Source organism: Zonotrichia albicollis, chromosome 3, assembly GCF_047830755.1.
Source record: "Zonotrichia albicollis isolate bZonAlb1 chromosome 3, bZonAlb1.hap1, whole genome shotgun sequence".
NCBI lineage: Eukaryota > Metazoa > Chordata > Aves > Passeriformes > Passerellidae > Zonotrichia > Zonotrichia albicollis.
The window spans coordinates 41,817,439-41,842,046 of NC_133821.1; the positions used below are offsets into that span (position 1 = coordinate 41,817,439).

Sequence of the window (24,608 nt, forward strand, 5' to 3'; positions counted from 1 at the left end):
ATATCCTCAATTCCTCCTTCTTCCCCCAGCTTTACACACTGAGCACGATGCTGGATGGTGGGGAATGTCCCTTTGGTCACTTGGGGTCAGCTGTCCTGGCTGTGTCCCTGTCCAGCCCCCTTGCTGGTGATGAACAGGAAGGACCTTGATGTTGTGCACTGATAAGCAATGAAGAAAACATCCCTGTGTTACCAACACTGTTTCCAGCACAAACCCAAACCAGGTCATACCAGCTATTATGAAGATAATGAGCTCTATCCCAGCCAAACCCAGCACATTCTTCATCCCTTAAAGATACTGTTTGTCATGCTCAGGTCCCATATCATCCATTGCACCCTCCTCCCTACCCTTTGGTATAATTCACAATTGCCATTCCCATAGCTGATGGACCAGCCCCATGAAAGGTCTGCAGAATGTCCATAAATGTCTACACAATGTCCATTGAGTTTGTTCAGTCCATGACTCCTGGCTCCAGCTGTTACAGCGGTCACTTGGGACAGGAGATATGCTGTGTTGCGTGGACTTACTGGGCACCAAAGCCAGCTCAGGTCATGGCACTGCTTCATTTGCCCTGTTTCTTGAAAGGCTTGTCTTCCATTGGTTCAGGTAGTAATTCCTGCTGTAGTGATTCCTCTGACATGCAGCTAGAATCATGTTCCCTTTAAATCGTTGTAGCCCATTGAATTTCCATTAGAATCTCTATCAGAGCTTTTTGCTCCCATCTTGGATGCTTGCTGCTTCTTCCCCAGCCTCGTATCTGCAGAAGAGGCATGATTTAGTTGTGGAAGGGATTGTGGGCATGGAGGGAAGAAAAAGGTTTGAGAAATGTAATCCAAAGAAATTTAAGGCAATTCTCATGCTACAGGATGAAACTTGCTCTTTATACTACATTTATTCTTGTCTTAGATACAGAGCACAGAACTGAGTTTTAACTATTCTCTTGTCTTCCAACAAAATATCATCCCCCTGGTGAGCAGAGACCTGCTTTTCCCCAGGCAGGTCTGATGCTGCTCCCTGTTGTTCTCTCTCTGAGAGTAACCTTAATTCTCTCCAAACAACTGAAGCAGGCTATTCCTTTTTTTTTTTTTCACTACTCTTTGCTGAAACTACCCACTCATTTTCCAGCCTCATTTGGGCTTGGCAGCCAGCAGCATTAGGCAGGAAGGTATTGGAAGGAAAGCAGCATGTTTGCCTTTAGCCAGATGAACCTGGAATTTCTACTTGTCATGGTGCCCTGCGAGATCTGTTTACAGACCTGACTGCTTCCAGTGGCCTCCTGAGGTGAGTCCTTCCCAGAGCACTCACACACCCCAGGAGAATGAGCAGCTTAGGATGGGCTGTGTCTGGGCTGAAATTCTCCACTGCTTCCCACCCTCCTCAACCCCTGGCACCAGCCATCCCTTAAAGCTACTGAAATGTGCCTTCCCTGGGTCTCTGACTCATGCCTTTATGAAGGAACTGGTGTCAGGTACCTGCCCAGCAGCAGCACTGCCGTGGGTGCGTAGGTGAGGGCACGCCAAGCCTTGAGCCATTGGTTGTTAGGTTGGTTTTTCCACCCTTTCTTTTTTCAGCTGTAAGAAACCCATTGTTGAAGAAGTTGTGTGGGAGACCTTGTGCTTTCTCTGGTGAAGAATCCAGCCTACTGTAATGAGTTTTATTAGGTTACTGGGAGGGCAGTGCTCGTGTTTGCTGTGGGCATGGCAATCCCAGCAAGTTCTCATGGCTGGGCTGACCACGTGTCATGTAGGGTAGGGTAGGTAGCTCCTGCATCTCCAGCTGCCCTTTCCCCTTGAGTCCTTCCTCCCTGCCCCTGGGTGTTTCAGGCAGTGCAGCCCTTCCTGGCAGGCAGCATGGCCTGCAGAGCTGTGGGGATGTGAGACAGGGCTCAAGGAGACTGAGGGGCTCCATGTGTTTGGGCAATTTGGAAGTGAAAGACCTGCAGCCATGTGGGCTCCCACCTGGCATTCCTGGGGGAATCAGGTGTTTGCACCAAGAGAGCTGGCTTCTGCCTCAAGGCAGTGCTTTGCTGCTTAAATGCCACCACTGCTGGGGAGGTGACTAGCAGACACTATTTTAATAAACACCAAGAAGGCTTTCTGTCTCAGTCTCCTACTGCCTGCTCATCACTTCTCTCCCTTGTGTTATTCCTCAGGGGCTGGATTTCTCCAGCAGCAAATCAGGTTGCTTATGAGTGGAGTAACCCCCCCCTAATCTCGTAGCACCTCTTTTTCTAGGCCCTTGGGGTGTTGTGGGGTGTGAGCTGTTACCATAGGAATGCACCAGGCAGCCTTTGCTAACCTGTGCTGGATAGCAAACAGAAAACAGACCCTGAGGGCCCTGTTGTTTCCTATACTGTGAATCCCTTTGTGGAAGGCTGGTAAACATGTGACTGGGCTGTTGGACTGGAAATTGCAAGGATGAGCTCCAAAGTGTCTGTTCCACGCTGTTTGCTGCTGAAGACTGCCATAGCCATGGGAGCAAATGAATACAGTGAGCTCCTGGACTGAACAGCTGACTCCCTGAATATCCCATCACAATCCTTAATCTCTCTGTGCCCAGTTCCTTTACTCATACAGCTGCTGACCAGCCTGCTAGGGGGGCATGAGCATCTGTCCCTTTCCAAAGCCTATAAAAGGCTGAGAGGAAAGGCAGTGATCTGAATCCCTCCAGTCTAAGCACTTGCCCTCCAGAGAGGAGAGGTGATGTGTTTGTTTCCCTTTTCTCTCACCTCCCTTTCTCCAGGTGTGATGCAGGCTCCCCTGAGGTGCCACATACCTCTTTCAGCTGTCTGCCTTTGGAGAGGAGCAGTAGGTTCGGAGCAGGATTTTCTCCCTGGAAGCTGCATCCACTCTTGTCCCAGTGGACCACCATCACTGTGGCCCAGAGCCAACAAAATAATGCACAGTGACGCAGTTGTGGCCAGTGTGCTGCTAAACAGTGTCATTTCTGTGCAGCAGGAACGATGTGGAGTTATTGCAACAAGGTGGAGTTACTGCAAATGGACATGGGATGCTGAACTGAACAGAGTTAAAACTCTCTGAATGCTCTGAAGGGAGGAGGAGAGCAGAGGCTGTGTTCTTTGAGGGAACAGGGATTGCCAGCCAAAGTCTTGCTTGAACACTCTTAATTCGTCTTTAGGACTCTAGGAGAGCCTTTGGGTCTGGAACAGGCATTGCCATGGGATTGCACTGCTAAGTGAGCCCCACTGAGCTCCCAGGCTGTTGGCCAGTGTGGCTCCAGTTTCTGCTCCCCACTGGTGCTGTGGGGATGCCTCGTGCTCTTCCAGCATGTTGAGTCTTTCCATGACACAGAAAAAAGTATTTCAGGAGAAAATGTGTACACGCTTGTCCTCATGCCTCAGGTTTTTTCTGCTCTCTCTGTTGAGCTCCCTCAGCTGCCAGGCACCTGCTGGCTCCAGCAGCAGCAGCCTCTTGCCTTTGACTCGTGCTCAGAGGCTCAGCAAGGGGAGTGTGAAGAGAACACAAAGGGGAGCAAAGCTGAGGAGTCTTCCCATTTCCCAAGAGTACTTTGATCAAGGTGCCAGGACCAAGTAGTGAAGTGTATCTCTATGACCTTTTGCAGCCCCTGTCAGGCTCTTCACAGCCCTCAGTGTGGTGCTGGCTAAGCTGCCGAGCCGTGTCTCAGCAGGTGACAGCTGCTCCTGCTGCCTGCCTCACTCCTTCTGTCTGTCTGTAACGGGATCTCCTTCTACACATCGGTGCCTTTTCACTGTGACGAGCGGAGCTTGCAGTGTAAAGTCAAGCAGCTTGATGTGAAGCTTGGGCTCAGCGCTTAGGTGGAAATTGTAGCTCTGTGTACACATAACGCCTTTTGCATTTTGCCCAGGAGCAATACGGTAGCGATAAAACATCCCTTAGGTGGCAATTTTCATGACGTTAGTCCCTAACCTGCCTGGAAACATCCTGATCTGCAATGCTTCTGGCCCAAGGTAATTTAGCAGAAGCTTGTGATTGCACTGAGCTCCAAGCAAATCCGAGCTTTGCTCAGTGAAGCAGTGTTTGTGGAATCTGAAACTTCATTATCTTGGGGCTTGCTGGATTTTTATCTGAAGTTATGTGGGCAGGAAATCTTGCATGTCCGGGCATGTGGGATCACAAAATCAATTTGTCTGTCTATTAAATAGGTGTAATTCCCATCAACTGCAGTGACAGTTGCCATTTTCCAGCAGAAGGTGGAATTGTATCCATGCGTATTTGACACAGAAAACCCATCCTGGGCTTCCACTGGGCCTTTTTCCAAGGTCAGTACACTTTCCAAGTGTCTGTGACTCAGTCTGCCCTGGGCAGTGTCTTCCACCACCCTGCTTTACCATTAAGTGTGACAGGGTGGAGACCAAAGACTATTGCCAATTTCTTTTGTTCCTTTGTTTGTACATGGGTTTTAAGTGTTAAGTGTTTTGGTTTCTGACAGTTTCCATTCTGTGAAGGCTTTTTTGAGGTTTTATGGATTTTTTAAAAATTATATTAAGCATTGAAACTGTTGAAATTATTTCCTCCTGGCAGACCTCACTATCCCCCCCAATCTAGCTCCAATCCCACCAGCAATGTTATCAAAGCTTTGTGACTGCTACTGAATAGCAGAGATGGTGGTGGTGTCCTGCCTGTCCCCTTGTAATCCTCCTAGTAAAGGACTAATCTTCAAGCCCACGTTGGCATGGCCCTTGCAGTGCCTGTAGCTTGTGATATCCACTTATTTCCGTGGGCTTAAACACTTGGTGCTGGTTTGTCTGTGTGTGCACACCTTGCTGTAGTAAAGCATGGGCATGAATTTCTTTGCAGATCAATCAGCCTAAATGCTCAATCATCCCAGCATTAGCTCTGTCCTTGCTCTTTAAGAGTGGGACAAGGCTGACATTAAAGGAGTGAGTGAGACAGGCACTTGGCCAGGACAGGTAGGGGATGATGAGGGCTGTGGCCTTGCCGCTCTCTTTGTGCCTGTCAAAGCTCTCAAAGTTAGGGCTGGCAGTGGGAAGAACCTCTTCAGGGGAACAGGAGAAGTGGGCTTTGCTCTCCATGGTCTTCTGTGCTCTCCAGCTTGTTCCTGCCATGTCTGCAACAGGAACAGCGAAGGCTTCGTCAGAACTGCATTTCTGGGTAGGCTGAAGCAGAAGGGGACCAGCCTTGTTTTTACTTGTTCACAGATACTTGTAATGTTGGAGGTGGAAAAGGAGCAGTCTGGCACTGCTGACAGCTTTTCCCAAGCACTGTTTTAGCTATGACCTGTCCCATATGTGGACTTCATGTGAGCTGCAGGCAGCTGTGCAATGTTTCAGACCTGTGTGGGAGTCTGCTCTTTAAAACAGACCGGGTTTGGCTTGGGTCGTTCTCACAATTTGTAACATACCAGGAAAGCTTCAAAGTAGCCATGTGCCAGAGCTAACGAGAGTGAAATCTTTCCTGCCTTGGTAATGCACACTTTTCTGGTCTCCTCTGACTGTGCCTCAGGGCTGCTAGGACCTGTACCAACATTGCTTTGGGGATTTGGGCTTTGAGCAAGCCTTTTGCCACCAAGACCTCAGCCAGGGCACAAGCCCGGGCCAGTGCCACTGTCCTGTGCCAGGGATCCAGAGCTGTGCAGCTGGCACCTGGCCTTAGGAAACCTGCTGTTCTTGCATGGGTGCTTTGTGAAAAGTCTTGTGGTGGCAGATACAGAATATTCTGAAAAGCGTTTGGCTGCAGTTGGTTGTTAGTGTGTATTTGATTTATTGAAGATTTGGTGGAGGATTTCAGAAACAGTGAAGTTCAAGGACTGAAAATCTGCCCATTCCCAAAGCTGAGGTCAGCTGTGCAATGTGAGACATGGTGTCCTTTGTAGCATAGTGTCACAATGTAATCAACAGCTACTTTTGGTGTAATGCCAGTGCATTTTTCCTAACCTCAAAACTGCTTCTTAAAGAGCATTGCTAGTGTGAACAAAATCAAATGTATGCCTGCACCACTCTGGAAAGGAATAGAACACCAAGTTGCAATTTGTTTGTGTTCATGAAAAACCAGGATCACTTTTTTTTTTCCTATTTCCCATGAGTCATGGCCAAATTCCAACTTAGGTTATTATATTCTGTTCCCTAATTCCCTCTGAAGCTTCAAATCAGTTTAGATTGCTTTTCCCTTTCTAGCCTGAGCAATTAGATAATGTTCCTGAGCCCTGTTAACCAGCTGTGCTCCACCTCAGAGGAAGCTGTGCTTTGTTTCTCATGAGAGCAGCCCCTCTTCCCCAACCTGTGTACATATGAAGTCCTTTTGATATGACAAATTATAGGAAAATATGAGGCAAAGTGACCACTTCTCACAGCTGGGGTGTCAGGCATCTCCACAAGCTGCAGAAGGTGCTGAATTCTCTCACGGCTCTGCAGCATGCACCAGCTGCCCTGGATGGTTTTGATCAGAGTAACTGATGGGGAAGTGGGGGATGTTTCTGGGGTGGAAATGGTAATTTGGGGTGACAGGTGCAGAGGAGACAAGAGTTAAAAGCAGCATTGAAGGGGAGTGCAGTGCTCATGACATGGGGAATGATGAGCTGCAATATGGGAAGGGGGAGGTGCTTGAGGCAGTTCTTCCTAATGGCTCCACACTGCATATATGCATCTAATTTTCCTTGTTGCACGTTCCAGCAGAGCAGCTGGTGATGCTAATCCTTTGCCCTTATTGCTCATGTGTAGCAAGGATTAGGAGAGCTTCCTGCAATGAAGCACACCCCCTCCAACTTCTCCCCTGTAAAACCAAAGATGGTGAAGGGACATTTGGCTGGATCCTTTGCACGGGGCAGGGAGAGGAGGTGTGTTGCACTGCTCTGAAGCACCACATGCTTTGGATTCCTTTTGAGCTCAAGTGAGTCCGTGCAAGTGGCTTCTCAGGATTTAGAAGGGAGTAATGAGGGAAGTCCCACAGGTGAGGAGGGGTGTTTGTTCAGTTTCTCATGCTCCCACCCCATCCCAGGGACTCCTGTGTGGCCATTGTCATTCTTGCTGTGGTGCAGTTTGCTTCCCATCACCACTTGGTGGGAAGAGAAGGGATGTATGTCTTGCTTGCTGTGGTGGTGTATCAGGCACTACCAAGGTTATTACTTGGTATTGCGCCTATTACTCTAATACCTGATGTGAGCTCAGATCCCTTGCTGTGTGCCTTCAGGAGATAAGCTGAAAAGGTGTCACGTCTCCTATAGACAGGGCTTTGGATGCTGTTGTTCCAGCCTCTCTCAATCCTCCCTCTGTAGGGACAAACTGGGGCTGAATGCAAGAACAAGTTCCTGATGCAAACATGAAAGCAGCTGTGGAGATGCTTCTCTGGGGACATTTTAGAGCTTGGTCAGGCTGATCACTGTGGAGCAGACTGTAGGGAAGGCTTGCAGATGACCTGGCAGTATGGTGGGGCTCTGTCTGAGATATGTGTGGTTCCTTGAACTCTTTCTGTAGCTCCTCTGAGTTTTACTGTTTGCTGTGGAAAGCGTTGACATATCTCTATACACATATTCAGGGGAAAACCAGTATTGCTTTTATCCCTTTGGCATTAACCAAAGAGAATTGGCACCAGAAGCCCGTGGCATGTGGGCAAATGCAGTAAATAAGACTGAAGCCTGATGAACAGTTGCACAAAAAAAGTCTGCAGTGCTTGGACATCCTGTTGATTTTGGAGTCTGCCAGGGAGCTACTGTTGCAAGCTGTGTGTGTAAAGGCAGGGTAGCCCATATCATTTTATACAGTATACAAATAGTACACGTACAGGATATAAGTAGTACCTATCTCCTCCCAAATACAGGGATGTGTGGTGTGAGCTCAGTCACATGAGGGCTGTTTGCATGTATGGACGCTGGAGTGAGGTGCTCTGGCTGCATCTGCTGTGCTGGGGAGAAAGCTGGTACTTAAGGGGTTAAAGCAATTGCCAGCAGTTTTCCTTCTCTGGTGGTAATTGTTCTTCAAGAGACTTTCCAGATGCTTCTCCATCTATGTGCACTTAGGAGTAGCTGTACTGCAAAGCACTTCAGCAGCCACCTTTCTCATGCTGAAGAAATTTGAAGCTGGTATGTATTTTTGCAGAGCCACTGAGCTGGTGGCACTTGATGCATAGGACTGTTAGCTGCTGGTGCTGCACAGCCTCAGGAGGGAAATTTCTCTACACCTCCAAGCTAGTGACTGGAGACGAGAATTTTGGGTGTATGGGAGGGGGACCCTGTGGCTTTACAGCTTTCTTTCAGCTTTCTCCTAGGTCTCTGAGCATATCTCTGAGCATATCTCACCTGGTTGCTGTCTACCCCAGCAGCAGTTCCTCTGTAAAAGTTGTAGGGTCAGAGCTGTGCTGCTTTAGATGTGTTTGGTATTTCTCACTGCATTGAAAGTGTTTCTGCGGTGCTCAAGAGTTCTGGTTACCCAAAATCAGCCTGAAATTGAATGGTTATCACCAGACACAAGAAAATACTTGGCAGTGTCTTGGAGACGGATGATTTTGGGCTTAATTAATGGAGAGCATTCTGTCCCCACATGCATCTGTCTCTGCTTCCTCATCTTTCCTATTGGTATCAGCTTAGGTTTGTTTTTAATTATTTTTTTTAAGTGTTGCACAGAGCAGTAAAACCCACATCAGATTACTGAGGATATTAATCCTTCACACTTCTCTAGCACATTACATTTCATCCGATAACAGAGATTTGCTTTACAAACATTAATTACAAAGCTTCATAACCCCCTTGTGAGGAAGGTAATAACCACAATAAGACTTAGCATTTATATGATTTTTGCATCTTCAAAAAGTTGCATAAACACTAAGCCTTAAAGTACCCTGCATTACACGGTAGTGCAATCATTCAAATAATGCGTGGTGAGACAAAGATGCACCAAAAAGGGGAGAAACTGCTTGCCCAGGGTCACACATCAAGGCAATTACTAAGTACTCATTGTGGATTATTCTTGGTTTGGGGGTTGTTTTCTCTCTGTCTTCCTTGGTGTCATGGCTGAGCAGGGATATATGGAGGTGGTAGAGGGTGAAGACCATAATCTGAAGACCATTAAGTCCGTGGAAATGAGCAAAAATACAGGATGCCATGTCTCCGGGATGGAGTTGGGGTAGTTTGAGATTAATAGAGTCCTGAAAAGTTCATATCAGTGCTTGATGGTGACTGCTGGTTTGGAACATTGCTGCTGCAAATGAAATCTTTGAAGGGCATTGAGCAGCTCCCCAGCTACCTCAGATGACTTTGTGCCTCCTCTGTGGCAAGCATTAACACAGAAAGCACATAGCTGATAACAGCCTGTTGTTCCCCACGTGTTCTAGGATATGATCAAACAGGGAGTGAAGTCTGGAGGCGTGGTGGTTGTAAGAGACGACAACAAGCCACAAGAGTGGCTCACTTTTGGGTGTTCAGCAGCATGCGTGCTTGTTGGCCTGTGGAAGGAGCAGAAGTCCTGGTTGTACCCTCTGCAGGAGCAAGACATGACTTGGTTTTTTTTCTGTCCCAGTCAGTTTCCTAAGTTTGTCCAGGTTAACTTCTGTCCCTCCAGATGAGGATTAGCAAAAGTGGTTTGCAAGACTCAAAATGGTTCTTGGTTGTTTCCCCAAAATTTATACCAAGCAAACTTTCATCACGTCGGGCTTTGAAGTGCCCCCAAGACAGGTGTGCTGCCCATCTCAGTGATACCAGCTGGTGGTGCCTTGCTGGTTGGTGACATGTCCTGTGGGACAAACTCTGGGATTTAGCTTCACAGTCCCTGTCAGCCATGTGGACTGCTGGAGAGCTGTGCTCCTCTGGGGCATAACCACATCCAGAGTCTTTACCCTCAGTGCAAAATTGGAGTAGACTGATACTGGGGCCAAAACTAGAGTTTAGAAACTAAACCAATTCTTTGCCTGATGGGCAGCACCCAAAAAAGGATTTGCTCATCTAGAGGATGGAAATTCCAGTAAATTCACATTGTCAGAAGCTGTGCATCCTTCCCTCTGCAGACATTTAGTCATTTAAATGGGAAGCCCACTCCCTAGTTTTTTGTTCATTTGTCCCAGGGTGTTCTGCAGTAGGCTGGGTTGGTTGAGGTCTTCTAAGAAAGGAGGCTGGTTGCAAGACTTTGTTCTCTGTGTGGGTTTGCTTTTCTCCTTCAGAGACCAAGGGGTCCATTTCGTTCTCCAAGGGATGGACTGCTCTCTGTCCACATGCAGCTGAAGGACCAGGAGTGTTTTAAATAAGGTGAAATTTCTTACTAATATCAAGAGAACATCAAGTGGAGCTGAAGATAAGTGATTTCAAAATATACTGAGGTCTTAGCCTGCCCTTGGCCTCACCTAAGTAGGCCAAAGCTTTTTCCCTTGCAGAAGAGAGCTTGAGAACAGAAGTCTTTTAAGAGCTTTCCTCTTCAGAGATGCTTCAGCTTTGAGGCTGGTGCCTGTCAGCCTTTTAGTCTCTCATAGCTTTATTTCCTTCGTGTCAAAGATCATCTTACTTCTCTTGCAAAGCTGTCAGCCAGACCCTGCCTGCTTTGATACGGCTGCATTAGTCCCCGAGTCCCCTGTTGAACAAGCTGCTCGACAATGTTTGCACAAATGCATGATCTTGGGTAGAGAATTAATCCCTGTTCTTACCCCCTGTGCAGTCAGCCAGCTGAGAAATTATTTTAAACACTATCCCATGTGGATTAGTGCTTTCCCAATTTCGTCTGCAAGTCGCTGGTGTTTCAGACGATCTTTTGACTCTGCACAGATGCCGAGTAATAAATTCATAACCTTGCTTTGTGGAACTTTTGCTCCTGAGTTCATTGCTGTTGGTCTCTCACTGGGGAACGGCCAAGCCTTCAACAGCCTGCCTGTATTTCAGTTGTAATCAGATTTTTTTTTTCTTTTGCAAAACACTTTGCTAATCTGTTTTCATTTTTCCTTTTTTCCCCCTCTTCTTCCCCCAGTCTGATTGTCTGAGCTGCTGCAGCTGTTTGTCAGAATGAACTCCATCAGTATAGCCAGGATGTGGCATTGCCAGAGTTACCCTTATTTTGCAGGGTTTGGGGGATGTTCCTGAGGCCAGCATCTGGCACTTGTGCTTGAGGAGAGCTCTTTATAGTCACAACCCAAATCATCCCATTTGAGATCAACTTCCAGTAGTGTGTTAGTTAATCACAGTAGTTCCAGTTAATTAATCACATGTACATCCAGAGTGTGGCCCCATCTCACTGGGAATAGCTGCAGGTGGAAGGGAGACTACTGTTATGATCCCACTTCTCACATGAAAATAGTGCTATGATACACCAAAATAATGTTAACTTCTGATTATTAAAAGATGCCTCTGCCCAAATTAAGTTGCAAACGAGACTATATGCCAAAGTCAATAGTACAGATTTTATTTAACAGTGAATGTGAGGTAGAAAGAGATACAGGAAGGGGCAGGGGGAGGGAGGGTGTTAGAGAGATATAGACACAGTGTAGTCACCACCACATGAGTTCCTGCTGGTCTTTTCTGTGCTGGGAGTCCCCAGGTTGTGGATGTACCACTTCTGTGCAGTCCAGGTCACAGATATCCAAGAGATGTATGTGCCACTCCCACAACTTGGGATGGCATGTCTGTAAGCAGCTGCTTCCTTTCCTCACAGTTTGCCATGATGGGAATTTTTGTCTGGACAGGCTACCCAGATCCACCTTACCAGGCCTGGCATCTTCCTGTGTTGGCATCTGCACTCTCACCCCAGTATGCATAGTGGAATTTCGTTCATTGTGCCAATTCCAAACCTTTCACATCCATGGGGGCCTGAAATTACCACCTTCCTGTTTCCTGTTAGCCAGTTGTGGTGGTTTATCCTCAGGAAACTTCCTTCTTTGACAGTGCTCTGAGTCAAGTTAACTGCGTTCTTTGTGTCCTGACAAGTACACAGGGCCAGAAGTGGCAGCTCAGAACTGAAGAGGCTGCAAGTGAACTTGTGTTTTATCACCTCTGAAAACACCTGGAAATGCCACTTGTCCACTGGGTATTTGCTCCCTTATCACCTCCTAAGCCTCCTGAGCAACAATAAATGGAAAATTGGAGTAAGGAGTGCCTGCCCAGGAGAGGCAGTGAGCCAGATGTGCTGCACAGCTGGAGAGGAGTAGATGGATATTCTGTTAAAGGGAAACAATGCAAACTCTTGTTACCGTGTCAAGAGTATTTCAGTGCACGAGCTGCATGTGGTGGATGTGGAGTGACGGAAAATGCTCCCTGTGCAGAGCCTTACCGAGCCAAGGGGTGGCTCCCCATGTTCTGCCAAAGCGATGGGCAGGGGGTAACCAGAGCCTAAGAGGGCTGTAAAAGACCTTCTTCTAGATTTTGTGTGCAGTTCCTGCAGCTGAATTTAAAAGTAAGGTAGCAGTTCCTGCAGCTGAATTTCACCACCTCAAAGTCAATGCTAAAAGTATGACGGGCTGGGTCTCAGATGTGCAGCGCTGCCCTCTCCTGTGTGCAGGGGGATGCTGGGTGTGAACAAGGCTCTGTGTGTCTTGCACACCCCTGTCACTTCTGGACAGAAGGACCAGTGCTCTGCCCTCTCCCATGGTCCTGAAGTCCTTGGGTGCCTTTGTATGTCAGGACACCCTTTGACATGATGTCCTGCCTGGCAGCTTCAGAACAGTGGCTCTGTGTTTTGTGGAAATGCCCCTAGCAGATGTGGTAGTAAGGATAAACTCAATTTTGCACATAAACTGTGAATTTGATATTTTTGTTATGTGTGAAAATGCAGCTTTCCCTCTACAGATTTTCAATGCGTAGTCCTCTGTCAAAGAATGAGTTTGCACAGAATTTGCAAGTCAATATATTAATTGACTTGAATTAAGATTAATTTTTTTTAAGTATCCTCAGTAAGGAATTTAGTGTTTGTCAGTCTGTTTCTTTGTCTGGAATTAATAATGTAATAACACAGGCTCTTCAAACATGGCATATAATTAGAATTCATTGAAATCTTATGTCTAGGCTAAATTTGAAGAAAATAGGTTTTAATTAAACTAAGTTATTAACAGTTTCTATATCTAATTATTGTGACTATGTGGTTCTCCTCTGGGTTAGGTGGGAAATCATTATCCCAAACTCAAACCAATTGAGGACTTCAAGTGAGCACTAATTCAGAGAAGAGGTATGCACAGTTAAAACATTCCAAATAATAACAAGTCTTTTGAGTGATGGTGATTCACACCAGCAACATTATGACTAAGATGTATTACTGCCATCGGCTCCAGCTGAGATGGAACTGGGGTTTAAAGATACCACGTATTTTCCCTCTTATTCTGAACCTTTGGCATAATGAGCAGAAGAGAAATGAGTGCTCCCTTACCCTGCTATATATGGGATTTTTTTTTTTACCAGAGTAATATTCAATTAATTTTTTGAATAAGCTATTCCTGCCCCAGGGAATAATTGTAAGATTTCTCTGCTGTTTGTAACTCTTCAAATAGCTTTGTGCACTGCTACCTTTTAGCTCTGTTTTCACCTGGACACAGGTCTTGCAATAATGTATCAGAAGGCTTCTGCATCCACATCTACAACATTTCACATGGGTCCTGGCGCTTCTTATGGGGAAGGATTTTCATTCTACCCTCTGCCCCTCCTTCCACTCCTCTCTGTCTTTACTGGGAGAAGAGGAGAAGGCAGAGAAAACAAAGAGTTGACAGAGATGAATATGCCCTATGAAGAAAAGCTTTTGGAAATGGTTCTGTGGGTTAGTTACCTTCCTGGTGAAGAGTAGGAGACTTGTACAAAATTTCTGTTGAACTATTCTTTTCCATCCCTAGAAAAATGCCAAGGAACTTGGACAAGAGTATTTTAAATGGTGTCTATCTAGCACTCCTTTGTTGCCTATTTTGTTACAGCTAATTAAAAGAGAAAAGCCTTTTAATATTTAAGCACCATTAACTCAGCTGAATTATTAAATGTCAATTTGCATTATGTGCATAAAAGGATCAATAAACAAAGAGAATAAAGCAATGGAGGTGGCTGGGGCTAGAGAGATGTCAGCTCCTCTTATCGGAACCAGAGGGAATTGCTCGCCTGTCTGCCAGTTTGTGGTTGTTAATTATTGGTTCTCCAGAGGGGAAGTACCGGGGACTTTCTAGGACTCTGCTCACCAAAGGCACTGCAGGGACGTAAAAGATGCTGTCAAGATAAAACATTACTTGACTTGATTTCCAGGGGTGTCACTCAGCCTCTGTTCCCTCGGTTCTGTTGACAATTTGCTGGCATTTGCTTTTGATGCTCTCTCCCTTTCTTTCGGGTGGAGCTTGGCCTTTGCATTGTAGACTGGAATTAGGTATGGATTGATCCCTGGCTGTGCTTAGGCTCCTGCCCAAGGATGGCAGAGGGCAATAGCAGCCCTTCCCCGCTTAACAGCACTGCCTGGGGGATAAAAGCTTGGGTGTTTTGTGAGAGCCTGCACTGGAACTCATTCAAGCACACAGGCTTCTCCCCAGTGAGGGGCTGTGTCACAAGCAGCCTCCATGCATCATCAGCAGCCTCTCCAATCCTTGATCTTGCTGGGAGCAGATGGGTACCCAGCAGAGGGGTGCCAAGTCTCTGTGGTGCCCGTGGTGCTGGGCATCTTTGCCAGTGAGTGGCTGTACCGGGGTCGGTGCCATGGCTGCCTGTCCTGTCCCACCAAGTGGCTTGGAGCCGAGAGCAGACCTTGTGATTTGATCCCCTGGGAGGTGACTTTGCTGCAGGGGACCTGGAGTGTGTGTGGGATGGGCACCACTGTTCCTAGAGCTTTGGAGAGAGACAAGTCCCTGCTTCCCACCAATTTTCAGTAGTAAAATTGGGCTTTAGGCAGCGGAATTAAGGGGGTAGCGTTTGTACTTCCATCTCTTTCTATATTTTGTTCTAAAATGGCTTTCAGTGGAATTTTATTCCAGTGGCTTTTTCTTGTGCCTCTTGCCACTCTCTCCTACTCTCATTCCCCTGTCCCCCCCTCCTGCCCTCTGTTTCACAGTTGAAATAGCCTTTTGCTTTCCATGGAAGATGGGGATAGCAGAAGGTAAACATGGACATTTGTTGAATCTTTCCTCTCTTGTGTGAAGGGAATGTTTGCACTGCCATCATGGCATGATTGCCCTCACATCCCCAGCTCTCTCTGAGCCGTGTGGATGGGGCTCTGGAAGCAGTGGAACTGTGACAGGTGAGGATTTAACATTGATTCAGTGCTTGAGTATTTACCCAGCTTCACAAACCTGAGATTTGTGGTCTGCACAGAGCTCTGTGCCTCTGCAGAAACTCTCCTGGCAGTGGTGGGTCTGCTTTGGTCACATGCAAAGAGAGGTCTTTGGGAGAGTTGGGGCACCAGGTAGTCAGTGCCTTGCTTTGCTGCCCGTGTCTGCTTCTCTCTGGGGTGAGCAGCCCTGAGTGTACATCATCCCCTTTGCTCTCCACATGGAGAGAAGTCCTCTCCTCTGAGAGCTCTCCTCTGCCAGTCCTCCTCCTGCCCACCCACCTCCAGTTTCCACTTCAGCCCTGAAGAATTTGCACCTCAGGGTTTAGCATTTTGAACAGCATCAGCTGGTGTTGGGTGGAAATGATCCTTTTCTTACACAATTTCTGATAGTGTACTTTGATTGCATACTGGTTTGGTTTTTCTTCTATTTCTTCTGTTATGTTTGGGGTCTTTTTAGTATACCTGGAGCTTGAATTTGTTTCTCTTCCTGTGTTTCCAGAGTGGGTTTTAGGATGAGGGTGTGACTCTGGCAGAGTCATCGCCAGCAGAGTCTGGAGCATTCTCCCTGTGTCCCACTAGATGGGGAATGCAGTTTGAAGCCACTACCTCTGCTTTGCCTTATTTTTCATGCTTCAGAACCAATAGCTGTCATCTGATTTTTTTTCTGGTTTTGATATGAAAGGGATCCTGTAGTTATTCATTGATTTGAGTTCATGCACCTTTGCTTCTAATCTAGTTGACAGATGATTAGCAAATTGACTTTTTTTCCCTGTTTTGAAGGACTGTCTGTGTTGTGCTCTCCTTTTATGTCCTATGTCAAATGATCCAGCTATGAAACAACAGATGAGTTTCAAAGTACTCTGGTTTAAAGATCTGTGCACATGGACCTCTTTGTTGAAGAGTTTTGTTGTACCAAAGGAGTTCAAAGTATAAAAAGGGAGAAAAAGCAGAAGAAGCAGCACCAGTGGTGCTTCAGAAATGAGCTGATCTTGAATTCAGGGGAGAGAGGGTAAAGCCCTTGGGACCATTCAAACAAAGCCCATTTGCCTGCACAAGTTATTAGCAGCAGATGGTGGGGACATCATCTGTTGGACATTGCTACCAGTGCTGGCAAGCTGCAGCCTGGCTCTGAAAGGCATTTTTCCTGTCTGAGTGGGGATATGCAGCTTCAGTGGCTCTTGCCTGCTGTGACAGAGAGTCAGAAAAGGGGGAGCAGAAGTGTGAGTTGCATCTCCATCTGAGCTAGCCTTGGCTCTCTGGTGAGCCAGCTACTTGGGGATGGGTGCCGTGAAAGCTAAAACCAAAGGCCAGAGGGTCTGCATTCCTTCTGGATGCCTGTAGTGTTCATTGCCCATCAGAGAGTGATGGGTACGTGGAGCAGCTGGAGATTGGCTCAGGGAACTGGAGATCTAGTGTGAGCTCACATAAAGGAGACAAATGATCAACCTACCAAGGAGCCTGGTGCTCAGCAGTCCTGCAGTACTCACCTGTTCCTGCAGCACAGGTGTCAGATAAACAAGTGTCTGTGCTACCCATGTCCAGCTGAGTTTCTCTCTTTGTAGCCCTTTTTTCTCTGACTGGACTGTTTCATTTTGGGGCATTTTACCAGCTGACAAACAAGTCATTCTGTTAGTGGTCTACATCTCCAAAATTAGAGGATTTCTCCCCCAGGCTGCTTGCCTGAGTTGTGTTTTTCCCTAAAATGAATGCTCAGGAGATTTAAGTGGCAACCAGAACTGAAATGTGCAATATTTTGAGCAATCAGCTTGGCAGCATCACCTCACCCAGTGTGGCTCTGTGGCTCATTGGGTTTTGCACCAGGATTTAGAGATACACGTCAGGCTCTGTAGCTGGCACAGCAGGAACTGGGTTGGGAGAGATGATAAACTCTCTTTTAGGGCCATTATGAGACAGGCATGCTTTTTTCATTTCCCAGCCAAAGCTGGAATCTTCCAGGACAGTGTTGCTGAGGTGCAGGCTCTGACTGCCGCTGTATCTGGAGCCCCTAAAAATTGAAGACAAGCTACTTCATATTGCTGGCATTGAATTGTCCACAGAAATTCCACTCAGGCATAAGAGTTGGGCAGCATTGTGGAGTTTATGCCACCATAATGCTCTGTGTGTGTAACCTCTGTCACTTGGTTCTTATCAAACAAAGCTGCTGATCAGTTTTGCTCTTCTACTTAGCACTCTTGCAGTTAGGTGGACCTGTTTTTTAGAACATAAGGAAAATAAGAATATTTTGGGAACATGTAGGAAAGCTAGTGAGCTGCTGCAGGCAGTGGAGTTGAGGATTGAGGTGATCAGTGATGATCTGGTAACTGATACTTTAGTAAAGCCCATAATCCTGTTTAAAGTTGAACAATGGTCTCAGGAGCAGGTGTTGCAGTCACTGGGGCGTATACCTGCTATTCATGACATCTCACATGATTTTGTTGCTGGCATTTTTCTAAAATAAAATTACAGAGATGCTTCAAGGAAGTGACATTGATTAAGCAAAAAGTTATTTTAAGGCTGTGGAAATCATCTAGCTGAGCTTTACAAAAAGAAACTTGGTTTCTGGAGATGCAATCAGACAGAGATGTGAAGACATAGTCTTGGTCTCTTCCAAGTGAAAAAAATCCCATGCTATTTCAAGTAGCCAAGTTTCGTGTTCTGTGATTACTTTCCACACTTCTGTCATTTCTCTGTGCACTTCTCATTGAAATTTTTTTTCTTCTTGCTCAAGAGTAGCTGTGAAGTGTTGTGTGGGGTTAGACATGGTTCTTTGCATATCTTGTGAGTGGATGTGGGTTTTTTGTGGGTGAATTTATGTTTTTTATCATGATCAGTGTACAAACACCAAAGGAGTCAGTCACATTTTGCTACTGAAATATGGTGTGTTTCCTGTGGCAAGTTTAGGCTGGGTGTACAGTAAGCAGATTTTTCTTTTTTTTTTGAGCATATTGTGGTTTGGGCTGCGGTGAAAACACTGGGGTGTGAGAGGCAAGGAGCTTCAGTGGAGATCTGCCTTGTCTGGGGTTGTACCCCTTAGTTTCAGTAAGCAGGGAGGGCTTCCTGATGTCTTTTGGTTTTGTGCTGTGGTAGCACAGAGCTGCCCAGGCAGCACATGACATTGGAAGAGTCAACAGGAGGACCTTGGACACGACAGAAGTCCAAGGAGTGTGAGGAGACCCAAGACTGTGGATGTGCTTTGATCCTCTGCTGTCCCTGGGCCTTCTGCATTGCCTCTCTCTGTGCTCGGGACCAGCCTGGCCTTGTGTTAAAAGCTGGGGTTTAATCAGACTGAACTGTACAAAGCTTCCCCTGGGGAAAGTTCCCTCAGGGACTGGGCTCCCTTGCACTTCACTGGGCAAAGAGGCTGTGAGGAGCTGGGGTGAGGAGAAGGAGGCCCCTGAGGAAGTGCCAGGGAATGTGTTTGGAAGATGGTGGTGGCCCTTGGTTTGGAAAGTGGGCTCTCCTGGCCAGGCTGCACAAAGATATCCAATGCTGAGCTCGATTACACCCACCCACTGCTGCCTCCTCTCCCTCTGCTCTTGTGCTGGTCCTGACTGCTGACTGATGGCCATGGCTGGTTTTTCTTCAGCCATTAATACAATATTGATCCACAGCCCTGCTGACAGTGTTAATGGACACTGATTGTGTATTATTATTTCCATAATTGTCCTCAAGCTGGAATGAATTCTCCTTTTCAAATGGCCCATCAATATCATGCCCGTCATTGTGGGCTGGATCTGGCCTGGTTAATTTGTTTTGTCTAAAGTTTCAGCAAAGCCTGTGGTCTTCATCCCTAGTGGAGCAATCAATGAGACCAACGAAGCAGTGCTGGGGCACACATCAAGACAGTTTCCATCCCTTCCTGGAGCAGGGTGTTTGGTTTGGCTGTCAGGATGCTGCCCCTGCCGACCTTTCCCATTGTATGAGACCTTCCTTGCTGCTGCCAAGTGTTGCCAGCTCATCTCTTCCCTTTAGGCATGTGCTGGCTTTCCTTTGTGCTCTGCTGAGGGGACACGACCCCTTGCTCATAGCTCTCCATGTCTGTGTGCCCCTGCTCTCCAGGCAGATCCGGGCATTGCTGAGCAGAAGGGATAAAACATTACCTCCAGCAGCAACTTCCAGGCCTGAGCTGGAAGGGTGCTGTGCCATGGTCTGGGACTAACAGTGCTGCAGGCCAGTTCCTGGAGAGGCAGTCACTGACAGTGTCGCTTCAGCAAGAAATTCCACATGTGGATTTCCTTAGCGAAATACTTATTCAACCCCACCGTGGTCTATAAACACCGTGTGTTTTCCCATTTCTGGGAACTCCCTTCAGGATGCATCTGTTACATGCCACTTGCTCGGGATGGGAAAGGTGAGGAAAGGAGACAGACAGGCTCTTGAGTGGTTTGAGGTGCAGATTAGCAACTGATGCTCTCCTCTTTTCAGGGTAACTAAGCAGTGTGATTCTGGGCAGCTTGTGAACAGGAATGGGAAGGACCTGGCTTCTTTGCCTAGGCTATGTGCAGGAGAGGCTGAATGATATCTGCACCAGATGCATGGAAGATCATTTCTTGTCTTGCAAAGCAGAGTGGTAGGTTCAGGCTGAGGAAGAGGAAAGCTCTAGGTGCAGCTTCCCTCTCTCCCCAGTCTGGAGAAGGAGGGTAGCAGAGGTGGGTGGATTCAGTGCCCCTGTGCATTCAGCTGCAGGTATTGGCCCAGCAGCTTTGGAGATAAATGCTCTCCCTCCTTGAGGCAGTCACAGGACGTGCAGATGGCAGGGGTAGTGGTGGGACAGAGTCAAGCATGGTGGCTGCTGTTGGAGTGCTGGGAAGGCAGCAGGGAAGTGCAGTAGGTGCTGTGCTGGCAAACAGGGGAGGAGCTGCCCCTGTGGGTGCTGACAGTGACTGAGGGAGTGTCAGTGCAGTGTCTGTCACTCACCATCCTTTCTCTGAAGGAGCTCTCATCATTGTCATTTTACTGATGAGATCTGAGGTTCAATAAGATGGATGGATAGACCTGTAAACCAAATACAGATGACTCAGTCCTCTCCAAAAGACCATTTCTCTCTCCTTTTCTACATTTTCATGGTATTAGCAACCTCTAAGCACCAAGAGTCTCATAAAATTTCGAGGTTATGGTAATAATAACATTGTACAGTACACTGCACTGGGAATAAAGTTATTTTATCCACTTCAATTTCCTTTTGTTTTAATGTGTAAATATATCAAGTGAAAGCATAGTAGGAAATCTAGATGCAGAGGCCAAATGCATTACAGGTCAGCCATTCTATGAGCAAGGGCCTAATGCTGCATGTTCACAGTCTGATTTTTTTCTCCCTTCTAAAGCATCTGACACTCAATATGTGGCTGGCCTAGTTTCTCTAGAGGTCTTTGTATTGAGAACCTTCTCTAAGTTGATCTCTTACCTGAAGGCTGAATAAAAGTGATGATACCTCTGTCCCACAAAATTTCTGGGAACAATCTGTCCCTTCTTCCCCCATAGAGGCCATCAGAGCTCTTCCTTGGACCTCTTCTTTGGGGTTGACTGGCCTGAGGTGAAGGATTCTGCCCCAGAAGGACTCAGCAGGGGAGGTTGACTCTGTTCAAGAGAATGGCTGTGGTTACTCCTTCATCTCCAGCCTTTCTTTTTCTTCCTAAAGGCCTTCTGTGGAACTGTTCCTCTGACAGGCATGGTCCTGCCATCCTGTTGTGCTGGCAGTGGGCAAGCTGTCTGCATGCTGGAATCCTCCAGGAGACATGGGATGATGTCAAACAATAATGTATTCTTGCTGTTCAAGCACACTGAAAGTGCAATTAATCCTTGCATTCTCTATGCCCCTCTGTAAGACAGCATAAGGTGACTTTCCCAGCCTTTGTGTGCTGTGGCAGGCTGAGCTTGGAACAGAGACCTTCCTGAGTCCATCTTAATGCAGTCCCCAAAGAGCTGGGTTCATTCATTGCTCAGCCCCCACCTACTAATGTCAATTTATAACCAAACCAGAGGCAGTGTCTCAGGCTCCTGTGCCATCTACCTGAGTGCTTTTCATTCCAAGACAGCCCCAAGCTTTCTCAGTTCCCTTTTGAGAGATGTGGGTTCACATGGGGTTTAGGACATGACAAAATGGTGATTGCTCTGAGGACCTGGTGCTGTTATTGCCAGAGAAATGTTACAGCTGAAGCAGTGGAGGTTCCCTTGATGTCCCTTTCCAATGATTTAGCTGAAAGGTGTTAGGGATGGTGAAACAAGGAAGTTCAGACACCTGCAAACAAAGCCAGGTGTGTGTAGCCTTGCTTGTCAGCTTCATTACAGCTCAGTGTATCCAGGGAGAATTTGGGAGAAGAGGACCAAATGACCAAATGATGACCCATGGCTTATCCCCAGGGCTGTTGTTTTATTGCAGTCTAGTGCCTTACAAGGATTAGTTTAAATAATGTTCCTCTCAAACTCAGGGATATGCCAGCAAATCACACCAAGGTATATTGGCAGAGGATAGTTGCACAAAAGCCTTCTAATCCTGTTCCACTCTACCTAATGATTTTGTTATGGAAGTTCCCCATGTGGAAGTGCCACTGGACAAGTGATAGAGAAGGGTTACACAACACAGTGAAATAGTAAAAGTGGAATAGACAAAGGGAAGAGTGAAAGTTGCAATGCTTACTTTGTATACCATGTGGGATACAGCAGAGCAACTTAAGAGCAACATTTAAATAGGAGATAGAACTGCAGATAAATATTCTGATTGTCCATGGGGTGTCTGGAAATTAGTTTTTACAGCAAAGTCATGTTTGCAAAGGGAGAATAGAGCCACCAGCTGGCAAATGCAGCCCAGAGACTGTCAAGAGAGGCTACCAGAGCTTTGCTGCTTCAGGGTGCCAGGACCCTGCTGAAATGCAGGCAGCACAGTTTGGGGACTGGGGGAATGTGCCATAGGATGGGAAGGGACAGAGTCTCTCTTTTAATCAGCAGAGATCAGTCAGCATCACAGCCTGTGTCTCAGCCCTGTAAGGAGTGCTTTGCAGTAAACTGGGGCTAAAGGTGTTATGGCAGATCTGCAGAAAACTGATCTGAGGGCTGAAGCAGCACAAGAGGCTGTCATTTGGATTAAGGTGTATTAGCAAAGGTTATGTAGGCTTCTGAATTTCTCCCCTGTGACTGCTGGCTTGAGAAGCATTCATGATGTCTTTTCCTGATAAACCCCTATTTTAATTAATGTATTTACATATCTGCATGTATGTCCACACATGTTTGAGTGTAAGCACATATACAGGTTTGTGCTTTCCTCTGGGTTCAACAGGACTCTCTGCCATCCAGGCAGGGGAAGGTCACTCATCTGCTCAGTTGTATCAGTGAAGTTTTATCAGTCAGTTTTGGCATTCCATGATGCCTCAGTGATGACAGGCATCTTGGGAGGCCTGCAGAAGGAGAAGACAGTAGAGGCTGAGGGATTTGTCCATGTTTGTGCCATTGTATTCTTCAAATGGACATGTTGCTTCTGTTTGTCAGCAATTTGGAGAGTAATAATAATTTTTAAAAAGTGCCACCATGCTGGAAAGATGGAAGAGATGGAAAATGAGGGATGAGCTTGTTGTATGTGCAGTGCTGCTGCCTGGATGTTGGGTGGCCATGGCAGGCAGTAAAGCCCCAGCAGCAAGGGCAGTTTCCCACTCGCCCTGTGTCCACTCTTGTGTCCCTGCAGCTTGGTCAGTGCATTTGGTGACACCAGTTTATAAAGGCTGATCTCAAAGGCGGATCTTTTCCACTGCCTGAGCCCAGCCTGTCCTGCTGCCTGTACTGCTGGTGGATTAAACCAGCAAAAACCTGAGCACTTCTCTTGCCCAGGTGATTTGGTCTAGAGCATTCTGGTCACGCCAAGGGAATGAAAATACTTTTTAAAAAGGCAGTCTTTGAAGCTCAACTAACCTTCAGGAAAAAGTGGGTGCTTGGTTTGGCTTTAACAGGTTGTGCAAAATTCATTCTTGCTTAGGAAGGCTCTCTAAGGCTCATTGCTTTAAGCACTTTGATCATCTCCTCTGTGGTTTGTTCGTTTTTGTTGTATTTCACTAATGGGTGCTAGAGCTGTGACTCCAGAGTCACCTGAAAGCATTCTTGCGAGCTGGGTAAGTATCCCAGGGGACTGTCAGTGAGACACCAGCTCTTAGACATGTTTGTGGGTTTCTCTGTATCTTGAAGTGCAACTGGAGTTTCCCCTTCAAACAAGCGCAGGTGTGCAGCTGGGCTGTGCAGTCACCTTCAGTGCAGCTCAGCCACTTCTCTGATCACACAAACGCTTTGGAGTAGGGAGCCAAAGGCTGTTTGCACAGAATTTCAGAGCTGAGGCTTTTTTCTTTATAAAATCCTGTTCTACTAGAGCTCATCTCTTTCTGCTTCTCATCAGGGCTGTTGGGGGATGTAGCTGCTGTTTGGAGTCGTTGGGCATTTTATAACTTTGTTTTGGGAACTTTCTGTCTGTGTACTTTTCCACTGCACTGGTCTTCACCCATTTTCCTGTCTGGACTGGCAGTAATTGGTCTCCATTAGCAGCTGTAGGTGGAGAAATCTCTACAGATTATGGGGTCCTCTGGTCCTGCAGAGGCTGTTTCCTCTGGCTCAGGGCTGAGACAGGCTGCTATTTAATATGGGAAAGACTTGTTTTTCCTGCAGTGTTTGCTATGCCTGTTCTAGGGATATGTGCTAATAGCTATACAGAGCTTCAGGGCCCTTTCTTACTCTGCTCAGTAGTTATCCCAGCCCCCTGCAAGGTAAATCATAGTAATCAGCCTTATTTTAGACAGACATGGAGCAGTTGTGATTTGACCAGGTCCCTGCTACAGCTGCTTGCACATCCTCCTTTCCAGGAGAGACGACAGCAGGAAATTTTTAGTTCTCAACCTATACAGGAGGGTCCACCCCAAAAAAGGGCCATATTCTGCTTTTTAGTGTCTAGAGCTGCTCATCCCTACTGAAGCAATGGTTTTAAAATAGTAGTTGATATCGGTCACTCAGGAAATGGGGAAAATTGCTTAATAGTATATCTCCTAAGAGCTCCATGATTCATTCCCAGAACTTCCTGGCTCTTCCCCTCTGTGACTTATGAGGTGGGGGCAGCCACCCTGGGCAGTGGGCATCAGGAAATGGGCTCTGCTCATTTCCATCTTTACCTCTTCTTTCCTTTCTACAGCTCCTGCTCAGGCCCAAATCATCCATGCTGGGCAAGCATGCGTGGTGAAGGAAGACAACATCAGTGAACGCGTTTACACAATTCGTGAGGGGGACACGCTGGTCCTGCAGTGCCTGGTCACAGGACACCCCCGGCCACAGGTAAGCCTTCAGTCTTGCCTCTCAGCCATGCCACCCCATGGTACTTGTTTGTAGTCTCCACAGAGAGGAGAACTGTGGGCAGTGAGGTTTCCAGCTTCCTCCGACACATTGGACTTGGGAAGGGATGCCCCATTTTGCAAGCACTTAGCTTGTTAAGCTG

General features: G+C 46.9%; 1 protein-coding gene across 4 annotated transcripts in view; it reads left to right on the forward strand.

Moving 5' to 3' along the window:
• Window positions 1-24,608, forward strand: part of MDGA1 (MAM domain containing glycosylphosphatidylinositol anchor 1) — a 148,552-nt gene that overhangs the window by 23,374 nt on the left and 100,570 nt on the right. For all 4 annotated transcript variants that reach the window (XM_074538622.1, XM_074538623.1, XM_074538624.1 and 1 more), the window contains exon 3: window positions 24,309-24,448. In XM_074538622.1, coding sequence (XP_074394723.1) covers window positions 24,309-24,448 — 140 coding nt within the window. The remainder of the gene's footprint in view (window positions 1-24,308; window positions 24,449-24,608) is intronic.